The sequence below is a fragment of the Rutidosis leptorrhynchoides genome, chromosome 9 (assembly GCF_046630445.1).
Source record: "Rutidosis leptorrhynchoides isolate AG116_Rl617_1_P2 chromosome 9, CSIRO_AGI_Rlap_v1, whole genome shotgun sequence".
In the NCBI taxonomy this organism is placed as follows: Eukaryota; Viridiplantae; Streptophyta; class Magnoliopsida; order Asterales; family Asteraceae; genus Rutidosis; species Rutidosis leptorrhynchoides.
In genome coordinates, this window is record NC_092341.1 from 273171939 (window position 1) to 273187187 (window position 15249).

At 33.1% G+C, this 15249-nt stretch overlaps 1 protein-coding gene across 1 annotated transcript; it reads right to left on the reverse strand.

Annotated features, from left to right (window-relative positions):
- Positions 1-698: 698 nt before the first annotated feature.
- LOC139868769 (uncharacterized) lies at positions 699-2105 on the reverse strand. Its single transcript, XM_071857111.1, has one exon. The coding sequence runs from the start codon at positions 2103-2105 to the stop codon at positions 699-701; it is 1407 nt and encodes a 468-aa protein (XP_071713212.1).
- Positions 2106-15249: the final 13144 nt, after the last annotated feature.

Below are 15249 nucleotides of genomic sequence, written 5' to 3' on the forward strand. Positions count from 1 at the left end.
AACGAGAAATAACATAAAGCAAATGAATAGAAGGGATATATGATATTGGTATTCGATTATATACCGACTAGTATCTGATTGGTGTTGCTCGACGTGTTGTATGAATCATCTACATTGGACACTCGTTTCAATCTACCAGGGAACATCACTTGGTAAAGGTATATCTAAATTCAATTTATGATTTATTATTTGACAATTATTAGTGGTGTAATTGAATCTTACTGTGACCGTTATTGTGTGATTTTGCTGGAAACCGTTAATCGTGTAAATATTTACTTGAAAGTTTTATTAAAATAAAATATTTTTATTTTTATCGTTTCGATGGATTTATAAAATTTAAAAGAACACAGGGTTATCCAACAATTAGTAGATAGCAACAATTAGAGTGCTCCCAATGGAGACACTTCTTGACCTTAGTCCTCAGCGCCACATCAGCGCCACATCAGCACTTTTTTCTCACTTCCTTCCCAGGACTAAACCCAGGACTAAACACTCCCAACCATGACACTCCTTCCTTCTTCTTCTTTTTTTAATTTTTAATTTTTTATTATTTCCAAATAATATTAATTTAGTTATATATATTATAAACAATAAATATGTAATAACATAAAACTAAAATTTCATTAAATAAATAAAAAAAAACATTACAAATAATTAAAATTAAAACATATAATTTAAAATAAAATTACATAAAATAACTACTCTTCGTCTTCGTCTTCGTCGTCGTTAACGTGTGAAGGTCCCGCCTCATCTTGATTGTTTGGATTTCTCGTTGGATCATGTCGAATTCGATAATTAGGTGGAAGACTATAAACGTGTTCTACTAGCATATCTCGTAGTAATCGATGAATGCCCACATCTCTTAAATCCGCATCCGCCCGGATATGCGCGTCAACCCTTTCTTGGAATGTTCCTCTTGCACGTCGAATCGGACGATAATTCTCTTCAAGTCCACAAAATGCACGTCCGTTGTCCTCGGTTATCATATTGTTTAATATCACACATGTTAACATAATCCTTCTAATTTTTCGGATATAATATGGTCTTGCCGGACGCTGCACAATCGTCCATCGACCTTGTAGTATTCCAAATGCTCGTTCAATATCTTTTCTTGCAGATTCTTGATACCTTTTGAACTTTGATTGTTTTGGATCAATCGGATTTCTGAATGACTTAACTAGCGTGGCCCACTCCGGATAAATTCCATCCGCCAAATAATAACCCTTATTAAACGTACACCCATTCACCGTAAACGTGCACGGTGGAGCCTCGCCGGCTAATAAGTCGTTAAACAAATCAGATTGATTAAGTACATTGATATCATTATTTGATCCCTCGGTACCAAAGAAAGCGTGCCAAAACCATCCATCATAAGACGCTACCGCTTCAAGCATAATTGACGGGTAACCATGGTCACCTCGTGTGTAATGACCCTTCCAACGTGCCGGACAATTTCTCCATCTCCAATGCATACAATCGATGCTTCCTAACATCCCCGGAAATCCATGTATTTGAGCATGTTTAGTGGTCAAACGTTGCACATCTTGTGCAGTTGGTTTTCTCAAATACTCTGTTGCGTACAAGTGAAAAATACATTTGCAAAAATTATTTAAACAATCATATGCGGTTTGTTCACCCATATGCAAATACTCGTCAAAAAGATCGGCTGTCGCAGCATACGCTAGTTGACGTATGGCTGATGTTAATTTTTGAACAATATTAAAACCTAGTAGCCCACAAGCATCACGTTTTTGATGAAAATATGAGAAATACTCAGGAATCGGAGTTTGAGAAAAATTCATTATACCTTGACATATCCGAAGAAACAAAGGTTTGCTCATTCGATAACGTCTACGAAAATAATCATCGGGAAACGTACAGTTGTCGGAAAAATAATCATTCCATAAAGCTCTTGCACGGCCTTCACTATCTCTATATAAATATCTTCTCGGTGCCCTTGGAATGGGTTCAACTTCTTCTTCGTCATTTAACTCATCTAAACGATCAAGACTTGCGATATCTTCAAGTGCTCGATTATTTGTGGTATTCAAGATCGTTAATACCAAATTCATATCCGGATCGGAATTTGGGTTATTTGGATTCATATTAATATATATAGTGTTTGATAATTTGAGATAAAATTGTTGATATTGGATGAAATATGAGTGTATGTGTGTATGAAATATGAGTGTGTATGAAATTGTATGAAGTTTGAGTGAATATATATAGTTTAAAAGAAGAAAAAAAAATAAAAATAAAAAGAAACTCACCTCCAACGGCCAAAAATTTGACCGTTGGAGAGATTTGGATCGTCCTCACACATGACCAAAAAAGGCGGAGCAGCGAACGAAAAGCTGGACGGGATCGAGGGCGGCCCCCTGGGCTAGCCGCTGCCATCGGCGCCCAGGAGGGCGCGGCCCTGGGCGGTTCTCTGGACGCTTCCGTTGGGAGCAACCTTAGTAGATAGTCAGTTTGTATTACTTCTTTTGTATATCTTTTCTAAGTCTAGAATTATGTTAAAAGTTTTGAAACAAAAGTAAATTTTAGTGAAATTTTCATGGAATTACTTAAAAAATTTGAAAAAAGTATATTTTAATAAAATTCTCATATACCGTTTTTTTTTTATTTTGTTTTTTTTTTGAAAGGCCAATAAAACTTTTATTAAAATAATCAAAGATTACAACTTGTGATTCAAAGCAAAGAAGCAATTTACAGAACACTAACGCTGCATTCTCGAGTTTTATTTCTAATAGAAAGGAAAGGAAACAGACAGATTATAAAATAATAGTGATTCTCGAGTTTTTATTTTAAGTGGAAAGGAGAAGAGAGTAGAGGATTAGAGGGGATAGTACAGTTATAATTTGTTAACAACACTCTCCGCCCATATTTGGGCGGATTAGGAAGGATAGTAAAACACTCTCATCTCCTTTCTTTTCCACTCCTTTCCGCTTAAAAATAAACTCTAGAATACAGCGTAAAAGACTAAAACATTACAAGTAAAAACTCGAATAAACATATATGGAATGTAGCTATACAAAAAGGGTTGGTTAAAGATGAGTTTGCAGGAAAAAGCCATCGTCTCGCTTTTACTACATAGAGAGGGGACAACTTGTACAAGACAGGCTGGAGTGTAGCCGAGATACAGTGCTGAAATCGACAGCGAAAAAATATTCAACCATACACCACTTAACTGAAATGTCCCGTTCATATTGATTATAAACGTTCCATATTAATTGATTTCGTTGCGAGGTTTTGACCTCTATATGAGACGTTTTTTTAAAGACTGCATTCATTTTTAAAACAACAATAACCTTTATTTTATCGATAAAGGTTTAAAAAGCATTACGTAGATTATCAAATAATGATAATCTAAAATATACCGTTTACACACGACCATTACATAATGGTTTCCAATAAGAATATATTACATCAAAAATAAGTTTCTTGAATGCAGTTTTTACATAATATCATACAAGCATAGACTCCAAATCTTGTCCTTATTTTAGTATGCAACAGCGGAAGCTCTTAATAATCACCTGAGAATAAACATGCTTAAAACGTCAACAAAAAATGTTGGTGAGTTATAGGTTTAACCTATATATTATCAAATCATAATAATAGACCACAAGATTTCATATTTCAATATACATCCCATACATAGAGATAAAATTCATTCATATAGTGAACACCTGGTAACCGACATTAACAAGATGCATATAGAATATCCCCATCATTCCGGGACACCCATCGGATATGATAATTTCGAAGTACTAAAGCATTCTAAATTCCAGAATGGGGCTTGTTGGGCCCGATAGATCTATCTTTAGGATTCGCGTCAATTTGGGGATCTGTTCCCAAATTCTTAGGCTATCAAGCTAAAAAGGGGCATATTCGGCTTCGATCATTCACCCATATAATTTAGTTTCATTTACTTGTGTCTATTTCGTAAAACATTTATAAAACTGCATGTATTCTCATCCCAAAATATTAGATTTTAAAAGTGGGACTATAACTCACTTTCACAGATTTTTACTTCATCGGAAAGTAAGACTTGGCCACTGGTCGATTCACGAACCTATAACAAATATGTACATATATATCAAAGTATGTTCAAAATATATTTACAATATTTTTAATATGTTTTACTGTTTTAAGTTTATTAAGTCAGCTGTCCTTGTTAGTAACCTACAACTAGTTGTCCATAGTTAGATGTACAGAAATAAATCGATATATATTACCTTGAATCAATCCACGACCCAGTGTATACACGTCTCAGGCTAGATCACAACTCAAAGTATATATATTTTTGGAATCAACCTCAACCCTGTATAGCTAACTCCAACATTACTGCATATAGAGTGTCTATGGTTGTTCCAAATAATATATATAGATGGGTCGATATGATATGTCAAAACATTTGCATACGTATCTATGGTATCCCAAGATTACATAATATATTAGAATACATGTATAATACAATATAAGTTAGCTAGAATATGATTTGTATTGAATTGTTACAATATTTCCCGTAGCTACAACAATCAAAAAATATCCAATCTTGTTTTACCCATAACTTCTTCGTTTTAAATCCGTTTTGAGTGAATCAAATTGCTATGGTTTCATATTGAACTTAAGTTTATGAATCTAAACAGAAAAAGTATAAGTTTATAGTCGGAAATACAGGTTACAAGTCATTTTTGTAAAGGTAGTCATTTCAGTCGAAAGAACGACGTCTAGATGACCATTTTGGAAAACATACTTCCACTTTGAGTTTAACTATTATTTTTGGATATAGTTTCATGTTCATAATAAAAATCATTTTCCCAGAAGAACAACTTTTAAATCAAAGTTTATCATAGTTTTTAATTATCAAACCCAAAACAGCCCGCGGTGTTACTACGACGGCGTATGTCCGGTTTTACGGTGTTTTTCTTGTTTCCAGGTTTTAAATCATTAAGTTAGCATATCATATAGATATAGAACATGTGTTTAGTTGATTTTAAAAATCAAGTTAGAAGGATTAACTTTTGTTTGCCAACAAGTTTAGAATTAACTAAACTATGTTCTAGTGATTTCAAGTTTAAAACTTCGAATAAGGTGGTTTTATATATATGAATCGAATGATGTTATGAACATCATTACTACCTCATATTTTGTGAATAAACCTACTAGAAATGAGAAAAATAGATCTAGCTTCAAAAGATCCTTGGATGGCTTGAAAGTTCTTGAAGTAGAATCATGACACGAAAACAAGTTCAAGTAAGATTTCCACTCGAAATAAAATTGTTATAGTTATAGAAATTGAATCAAAGTTTGAATATGAGTATTACCTTGTATTAGAAAGATATCTTACTGTAAATAAGAAAGATTTCTTGAGGTTGGATGATCACTTTACAAGATTGGAAATAAGCTAGCAAACTTGGAAGTATTCTTGATTTTATGAAACTAGAACTTATAGAATTTATGAAGAACACTTAGAACTTGAAGATAGAACTTGAGAGAGATCAATTAGATGAAGAAAATTGAAGAATGAAAGTGTTTGTAGGTGTTTTTGGTCGTTGGTATATGGATTAGATATAAAAAATGTGTAATTTTGTTTACATGTAAATAAGTCATGAATGATTACTAATATTTTTGTAATTTTATGAGATATTTCATGCTAGTTGCCAAATGATGGTTCCTGTAGTGACCCGAACTTTTTTATGTTTATATATATAATAAATGAAATTGTTATTTACATGATTAAGTGTTTCCAACATGTTAAGTAATCAAACGTGTTAAGACTTGATTAATTGAAATAGGTTTCATATAGACAATTGACCACCCAAGTTGACCGGTGATTCACGAACGTTAAAACTTGTAAAAACTATATGATGACATATATTTGGATATATATATATAGTTAACATGATATTATGATAAGTAAACATATCATTAAGTATATTAACAATGAACTACATATGTAAAAGCAAGACTACTAACTTAATGATTTTGAAAGGAGACATATATGTAACGATTATCGTTGTAACGACATTTAATGTATATATATCATATTAAGAGATATTCATAAATCATATTATCATGATAATATAATAATTTAAAATCTCATTTGATATTATAAACATTGGGTTAACAACATTTAACAAGATCGTTAACCTAAAGGTTTCAAAACAACACTTACATGTAACGACTAACGATGACTTAACGACTCAGTTAAAATGTATATACATGTAGTATTTTAATATGTATTCATGCACTTTTGAACGACTTCAAGAGACTTATCAAAATACTTCTACTTAACAAAAATGCTTACAATTACATCCTCGTTCGGTTTCATCAACAATTCTACTCGTATGCATCCGTATTCGTACTCGTACAATACACAGCTTTTAGATGTATGTACTATTGGTATATACACTCCAATGATCAGCTCTTAGCAGCCCATGTGAGTCACCTAACACATGTGGGAACCATCATTTGGCAGCTAGCATGAAATATCTCATAAAATTACAAAAATATGAGTAATCATTCATGACTTATTTACATGAAAACAAAATTACATATCCTTTATATCTAATCCATACACCAATGACCAAAAACACCTACAAACACTTTCATTCTTCAATTTTCTTCATCTAATTGATCTCTCTCAAGTTCTATCTTCAAGTTCTCAGTGTTCTTCATAAATTCTACAAGTTCTAGTTTCATAAAATCAAGAATACTTCCAAGTTTGCTAGCTTACTTCCAATCTTGTAGAGTGATCATCCAACCTCAAGAAATCTTTCTTATTTACAGTAAGATATCTTTCTAATATAAGGTAATCCTCATATTCAAACTTTGATTCAATTTCTATAACTATAACAATCTTATTTCGAGTGGAAATCTTACTTGAACTTGTTTTCGTGTCATGATTCTACTTCAAGAACTTTCAAGCCATCCAAGATCCTTTGAAGCTAGATCCATTTGTCTCTTTTCTAGTAGGTTTATCCAAAAAACTTGAGGTAGTAATGATGTTCATAACATCATTCGATTCATACATATAAAGCTATCTTATTCGAAGGCTTAAACTTGAAATCACTAGAACATAGTTTAGTTAATTCTAAACTTGTTCGCAAACAAAAGTTAATCTGAAAGGACCCGTCCTAATCCACCCGGATGAAATCTTCAACATTTGGTCCCATTGTGATGATCGACTCCAAGTAATGTCCTTAACATGAGCTAATGCACATCGGAAGACTTAATTCGTACCTGAGAATAACATGCTTTAAAATGTCAACATAAAGTTGGTGAGATATATAGGTTTGATGCTAGCAGTGTAATAACTATGGACCACAAGATTTCATATATTTAAACATAACACACTCGCAAGTGTATGAAAAGTAGTTGAGCACTTGGTAACCATACTTAACATTTAAATCATCGCAGCATATTCTTAAATAATCACTACACCGTACCAAGTGTAGTATACAGAAATGAAGTACTGTGCAACCGTTGAAAACTGGTCGTCCAGCCCGGTTGGGGTTGTCAGGCCCGATAGATCTATCAACAGGATTCGCGTTTACATTCCTCATGTAAATATTAGCTACGAAGTATAAAGAAATATGCCATGGTACAACTCAACATAGAATTTATTTTTGATCACTTGTGTCCATAACGTAAATCATAAAATGCATGTATTCTCATCCCAAAATATTTAGAGTTTAAAAGGGACTATATACTCACCATACTGTATTTTGTAGTAAAAATACATATAACACCATTGATCAATTATAAGGTTGGCCCCGGATTCACGAACCCTTTCCAAGCTTTTTCTAAAAATGATGCCCAAAACAAGACTTGAACCCATGACCTCTAGTTCATCCAAATACACCACTAACCATAACATTCTTAACCACTTCTCTGATTTTGTTTTTTTCTGATGCACTTCGTATCCGTTTTCATTTAACCCGTTTTCTATTTCCTTCTTCTTCATCATAAACTCTACCCAAATCATCTAAGTTTTCTACTGTCATTAATACCTTTATCAACCCTAATTATCATCCTAATCTAATCACCATTGTGATCATCATAATTATTATCATTCTAAAATTATAACATCCATCATCATCTTATGTTTTATCCACCATCACACATTAGTTATCATGCTTTTAAATCATCATTATCACATCTTACGTTTTCTAACCAGGCAATGAAACAAGAATATGACATGATGCTATAACAGATTTGTGTTGCAAGCCTAATAACAAAATAAACCCATCTACAATCAATTAATACACTCAAGATCATTTCTATCCTATTTAACAAGTCCATCTTAAATCACAGCCCAAGTGTTACTACAAGAATCACGGCCCAAAACACTCTCTCCAGCCAGCAGTGTGTTTCAACTTAAACGTTTGATGGTCACCAGATATATTAGTGAAGTGATTGTCGGTGGTAAAGAGAAAAAATAATATTCAACGTCCCAATAAAAGACTTGGTCGGCCATAAATGCCCATACAACTAGTTCCACTAATAATTGTTTACACTATCTCTTTATTCCTTATTATATAACACGTTTCATTACTAATGAAAGTAGTAGCATTTTTATACGATCAAGCAATTAACATAGCAGCAGAAATGAGTCTTGGGTTAGTTTGATTTCATTTAACAGACCAAGAACAGAAGTAGCAATTATGATCGTAGGTTATACTCAAGATAATAACAACAACAATCGAAGGTGGTGACCGGAGAAGATGAAGATGGTGGTTCGAATAAAGATAGTAGTGGTATGGGTTGTTAAAGGGTCTCGACCTGAAACAGTAACAGTGACAGAACATGGGTGTACTTGATGCTATTGCGGAATGAAACAGAAACTTGGTGATGTTGGGGTTCCATTGAAACAGAAAACAAATTGTGTTTTTAGATGAGTGAGGTGTGGGGATCGATGGTTTTCAAGGAAAAAGAAGAAGAAAGTGTAGAGAGAGAGAGAGAGAGAAAACATGTGAGAGAGACAGAGAGAGAAGGACGGGTTATGGTGATTTACGGTGGTGTTCATGGTACACGATGGTGAGGATGGAAGTGGTGGTTCAAGTTATGATCGAGTATAGTAAGTAATAACAATTTGCAAAGGTTTTGGTTTAGGTTGTGATCGTATGATGGGAAGTTAAATGATTTCTCTGTAACTTGTGTTGATCGAATTAATAAAGAAAGGAAAAAGAGACATAAGCTCACGGGTGTAACACAGAAAAATAGTACACTGATAGTGATTTTAAACCGTATACATATTTATTTATATTTGTATACATATAAAGCTGTATGTATATGCTTATATATCAGTATACGTATGTACATAAATATATAATTGTATTATGTGTATATATATGTATTTGGCTGTATTGATACATCCATTTATATATCCTTATATATGTATATGTATATATAATTTATATATTTTTATAATTAGCAATTATAAATATATTAATACTATTAATACTAATTATAATATTACTAATAATAATAATATTATTGATATATTAAAAAAAATAGTAAGAATAAATGATAAGTAATAATATGATAATATTAATACTATTAAAATCATGATTTTTATTTACTAATAATGATAATATTAGTATAAATGGTAATAATAAACTTATTAGTGATACTAATAATACTAGTTATATTAATATTATTAATGACATCAATAATAATACACTTAAGCATATCCAATTTCATATATATATATATATATATATATATATATATATATATATATATATATATATATATATATATATATATATATATATCTTTATTTACATACAATTGTTCGTGAATTGTCTGGTATGGTCAATTACATAAATATAGATTTCAAACTCTCTAGACTCAACATTACAGATTTTACTTATCGTGTCGGAAATATATAAAGATTAAGGTTTAAATTTGGTCGGAAATTTCCGGGTCATTACAGTACCTATCCGTTAAAGAAATTTCGTCCTCGAAATTTGATTGAGGTTGTCATGGCTAACAATAAGAATGTTTTCATGACGAATATGGGTTGATGAATAGAGTTTTATCATCATTGAATAATGTAGATAAAATGATTCGATTACGCGAAGAATATAAATGAAGTTATCACAAAAAAGTGAGATGAGTAAAATATACTCATTTTAACCGATGACATAGTTATGATTGATTTCCGGGATTCACGGGATTTAAAGAAAATATTACGTAATAATATTTGGTTCTTCGGCGATCAGGATCTTCTTTAATTTAATGCGGCAATCTGTTTCGATTTCTCTGTCAGATATTTTGCTATAAATCCACCTCCTTCCCTTCTTTACTTCTATACCTCACATCTTCTATCCTTTCTCCCTCAATTCATACGTTAAAGTATTCTTCAATATGCTCCATCCCGTCCTGATTCTTGATATACTCCTAACTTTCGTATCTGTAATTCTTCTTTTTCATCTGCCGCCCGAAGAATCTATTCACTTCTATTATTTCCTTGGGATTATATTGTTTTTAATCCTCCCGTGTTTTTACGTTACAATACGTATTGATTTACACGGTTTGTAAATTTCTGGGTGGTTGTTGGGTTTTATATCTTCCCTTATACTTCGATGTCCCTGCTTCTGTCTTCTATAATTATTGTCATCCACAGTTAATGCTCTCTCCTATTTGCTGCGATGTATACTCCAGTTTCTATTTTGGAGTTTCATTCTTTCGTTTCCTCTTCCCGTCCTCGAATCAAGCGAGTAATGGTCCAGAATTCGTAGGTATGAAATTCGAAATGAACATAGCTAATGCTTTAAGAAAGAAATGGTGATGGCACGATTTTTGATTTGTCAAATTACCAGAATATCCTGGAAAAGACCAAATCATCAAGAAATATTTTTCTTGATATTTGTAGAAATTAAATAGAATGTAAGAGCCGTGTAACATGGCATATGATGATGGTACTGTGAATCATCACATTCCATTAGAAACTCAACATGACTTACTGTAATATAATGACGTTGATCAAGTGTTATTATATTATACTAATTCATGCTTCAGTTCCCAACACTACTTTAAAACGTTTACACTTTAAACTCGAAGGTTTCAAAATTTTGAAACTAAATAGTTTCTTTTATGATGTAATACAGATAGAGCGGAGAGATAATTAATTTTCGGACAAGAATATTTATGAAGATATCTTCAGAAATATTGAGGATATTTATAATAAAAGATATGATAATATCTTTGAATATCTAAGATCAGAGGATGATGGAGACTATCGTTCGTAAGGTTTTAGGGTAAGGAGCAAGATATTCGCTAAAGACTTCAGCGAGCATTGAATTATTTGGATTCTTTGAAGTCAAACTTATTCTTTGTGATCTGTCCACGACTTCCTTCATAGTTTCGCATAATCCGCTTTTTGGTACTAAATTTTCTATTGAGTGTTTCCAAAACTCCATTCTTTATCATCAACTTTTGGCCATTAAGACCATTTACTACATGCTGCTTCGTCAGCATTTTTAAAGTTCACGGATCTGGGTCTTCGGTTATCAAACCGAGGTGGTTTCAGGAGAATTGTGTTTTTAGATGATTAAACGCTGATGGTAATATGGTGAAATATAAAAGGCTCTCTGGTAACGAAGGCGAAAAGACAACGTATATGTCAAGGTTATAATAAGGTTGTTTTGAACGAAAAATCGAAGTTGGCTTGCTAGAGCTGGGACAAAATTGGCTACTTTGAAAAGAAATTGTAAGGTTGTTTTTGCTAATAAATGCTAAAGAATTTGTCGCGGTACGTGTTAAACTATGACTTTGGGTTCAAGAGTTTTTCATGTGTATAGATCTTTTCTTCTGTAGATGAAATGCGGTCGGTTCAACTTCTCGATTGAGGTATTTTCAAGAATCATGATAGGTTTGTACGCGGATTGTAATCGTCGAGATACAAATGAGGTTTAGGATGAAATCAAGTGGCAAGCTTGAAGAATTGTTTAGTTTCATATGTTATAATCAATATTTTAATTCATTTTAGGTGTCCAAAGTTAGCAGTCCAATAGTCCAATTGTCCAATGGTCCAATAGTCCAATGATTCATATACAGTTTAATATATAATATTCGAATTAATTAATACGTATCGTGACCCGTGTACCGGTCTCAGTATTGATCACAACTCAAACCATATATATATTTTGGAATCAACTCCAACCCTGTATAGCCAACTCCAACATTCACATATAGAGTGTCTACGGTTGTCCCTAAATATATATATAGATGGGTCGATATGATAGATCGAAACCTTGCATACGTGTCCCGTTATTTATAGTGTGTAAAATAAATAAATATATATCATGACCCGTGTACAACGTATTGTCTCAGAATTAATCCGACGTATTGTGCACATGTGTCCCGACGGTATGTAAAGTGCAGAAATTAAATGAGGATAAATAAAATTGCGATAAATAAAAATGTAACCAGTTAGCTAGGAAAAGTTAGCTGGAACAGTTAGCGTGGATTCTTATCAATATTTCAATTAATTAGTTCGTTTGTTTCTAACAAATTTTATCATGTCCAAAGTTTTCTTCATTATGCCACTTGTTGGATTCTGATAGGTAAAAATCCAGATATGAAATTTGAATGAAAATGGTTGTTCTGTGGTGAACAGATACGTATATCGGTAGTTGTAAATATGATAGTAAATGACCGTTGAATCAGATTCGAAGAATATATAGTGTAACTTATTAATGTGAAATCTAAATATTCCTCGGGTACTACCTACCCGTTAAAATATTTTCATCATTAACAGTTTGTACGAAAGAATTTTTAATTACAATCTTTATGAAAATATACTTGCATATATATTTTCTTCGAATGTAATTATGAATTTAATGAGTCAATAGGATATTAAACTCATTTGATTTATCGTTATTACTAGATTACAAGATCTCTAAAACATTAGAGATTACATAATCGTCATGTCGAACGAAGATAAATGAGGTAGAACGATATGTAAAGTAAAGATAATTGATGTAGAACGATATGTAGAACGAAGATCATACTCGAAGTACAGATAGTGATATTGAGGCGTGTGATGTTGATATCCGAGGCACAGATTATGATGTTGAGGTTTACGACGCGATTGTGGTTGGAGGTGATAAAGGTACTGTTGGCGTTGATGATGGTGGTACAGATTATGCTGCCGGTGCTGCTGCTGGTGTTTGCAACCTTCGCACCATATTCTCTAAAGCCACTACCCGAGCGCGAAGCTCGTTGACTTCTTCTATTATACCGGGATGATTGGCGGTTGGAGCGAGAGAATGAATAAGATTCGAAATATGGGATAGTATATAATCGTGACGAGATACTCTAGAAATGAGAGAGAAAATGGTTTCTCGAATAGGTTCGCCGGTAAGTGCTTCAGGTTCATCGCCAAGAGGGCAATTTGGTGGATGGAAAGGATCTTCGATGTGAAATGATTTTCGAATATAGGATGATATTCTAACTTCATAGAATATATATATATATATATATATATATATATATATATATATATATATATATATATATATATATATATATATAGTACTAAAGATTCCGTAGACTACGGAGGAATTTACGACATGTGTCAGACAATTCTACAGTAATAGATACGCTAAGATATGAATTTTGTCTATACACTATCAATGCAGTAAATGCAGTAAGACGTGTTTAGACTTATGAATGATAAGCAGGCAATTCCCTAAGGATGATAAGCAGATGATTTCCGACTAGAAATGATAAGCAAAACTTTTTGACAGGCAGACACGGTCGAAGTCCAGACTCACTAATGCATCCTAACGACTTATCAGTTAGACACACTAATGCAGACCTAGTTCGCTAAGACCGCCACTATGATACCAACTGAAATACAGTTGAGGACAACCACCATCCCACCCAGTGCCTTCCCAGCTAACCACCTGGTGACCACTGAGTGTACCTCAGATACTGATTTTAGGGCCTGCCTCTCGGCTACTGCCAACCCTCGTAAGGGATCGCAAGGAGTAAGCGTCAATGCTTCGTCACAGGTAACACTGTGAGAACCTCCTTTACGACTAACCCGCTATACATGGATGGCGTTATACCAGCACTGATACCAACTGAAAGGACCCGTCCTAATCCACCCGGACGAAATCTTCAACATTTGGTCCCATTGCGATGATCGACTCCAAGTAATGTCCTTAACATGAGCTAATGCACAGCGGAAGACTTAATTCGTACCTGAGAATAACATGCTTTAAAATGTCAACATAAAGTTGGTGAGATATATAGGTTTGATGCTAGCAGCGTAATAACTATGGACCGAAAGATTTCATATATTTAAACATAACACACTCGCAAGTGTATGAAAAGTAGTTGAGCACTTGGTAACCATACTTAACATTTAAATCATCGCAGCATATTCTTAAATAATCACTACACCGTACCAAGTGTAGTATACAGAAACGAAGTACTGTGCAACCGTTGAAAACTGGTCGTCCAGCCCGGTTGGGGTTGTCAGGCCCGATAGATCTATCAACAGGATTCGCGTTTACATTCCTCATGTAAATATTAGCTACCAAGTATAAAGAAATATGCCATGGTACAACTCAACATAGAATTTATTTTTGATCACTTGTGTCCATAACGTAAATCATAAAATGCATGTATTCTCATCCCAAAATATTTAGAGTTTAAAAGGGACTATATACTCACCATACTGTATTTTGTAGTAAAAATACATATAACACCATTGATCAATTATAAGGTTGGCCCCGGATTCACGAACCCTTTCCAAGCTTTTTCTAAAAATGATGCCCAAAACAAGACTTGAACCCATGACCTCTAGTTCATCCAAATACACCACTAACCATAACATTCTTAACCACTTCTCTGATTTCGTTTTTTTCTGATGCACTTCGTATCCGTTTTCATTTAACCCGTTTTCTATTTCCTTCTTCTTCATCATAAACTCAACCCAAATCATCTAAGTTTTCTACTGTCATTAATACCTTTATCAACCCTAATTATCATCCTAATCTAATCACCATTGTGATCATCATAATTATTATCATTCTAAAATTATAACATCCATCATCATCTTATGTTTTATCCACCATCACACATTAGTTATCATGCTTTTAAATCATCATTATCACATCTTACGTTTTCTAACCAGGCAATGAAATAAGAATATGACATGATGCTATAACAGATTTGTGTTGCAAGCCTAATAACAAAATAAACCCATCTACAATCAATTAA

Coding starts and splice junctions, on each gene's coding strand:
- LOC139868769 (XM_071857111.1), bottom strand. CDS start 2,105: ATGAATCCAAATAACCCAAATTCCGATCCGGATATGAATTTGGTATTA.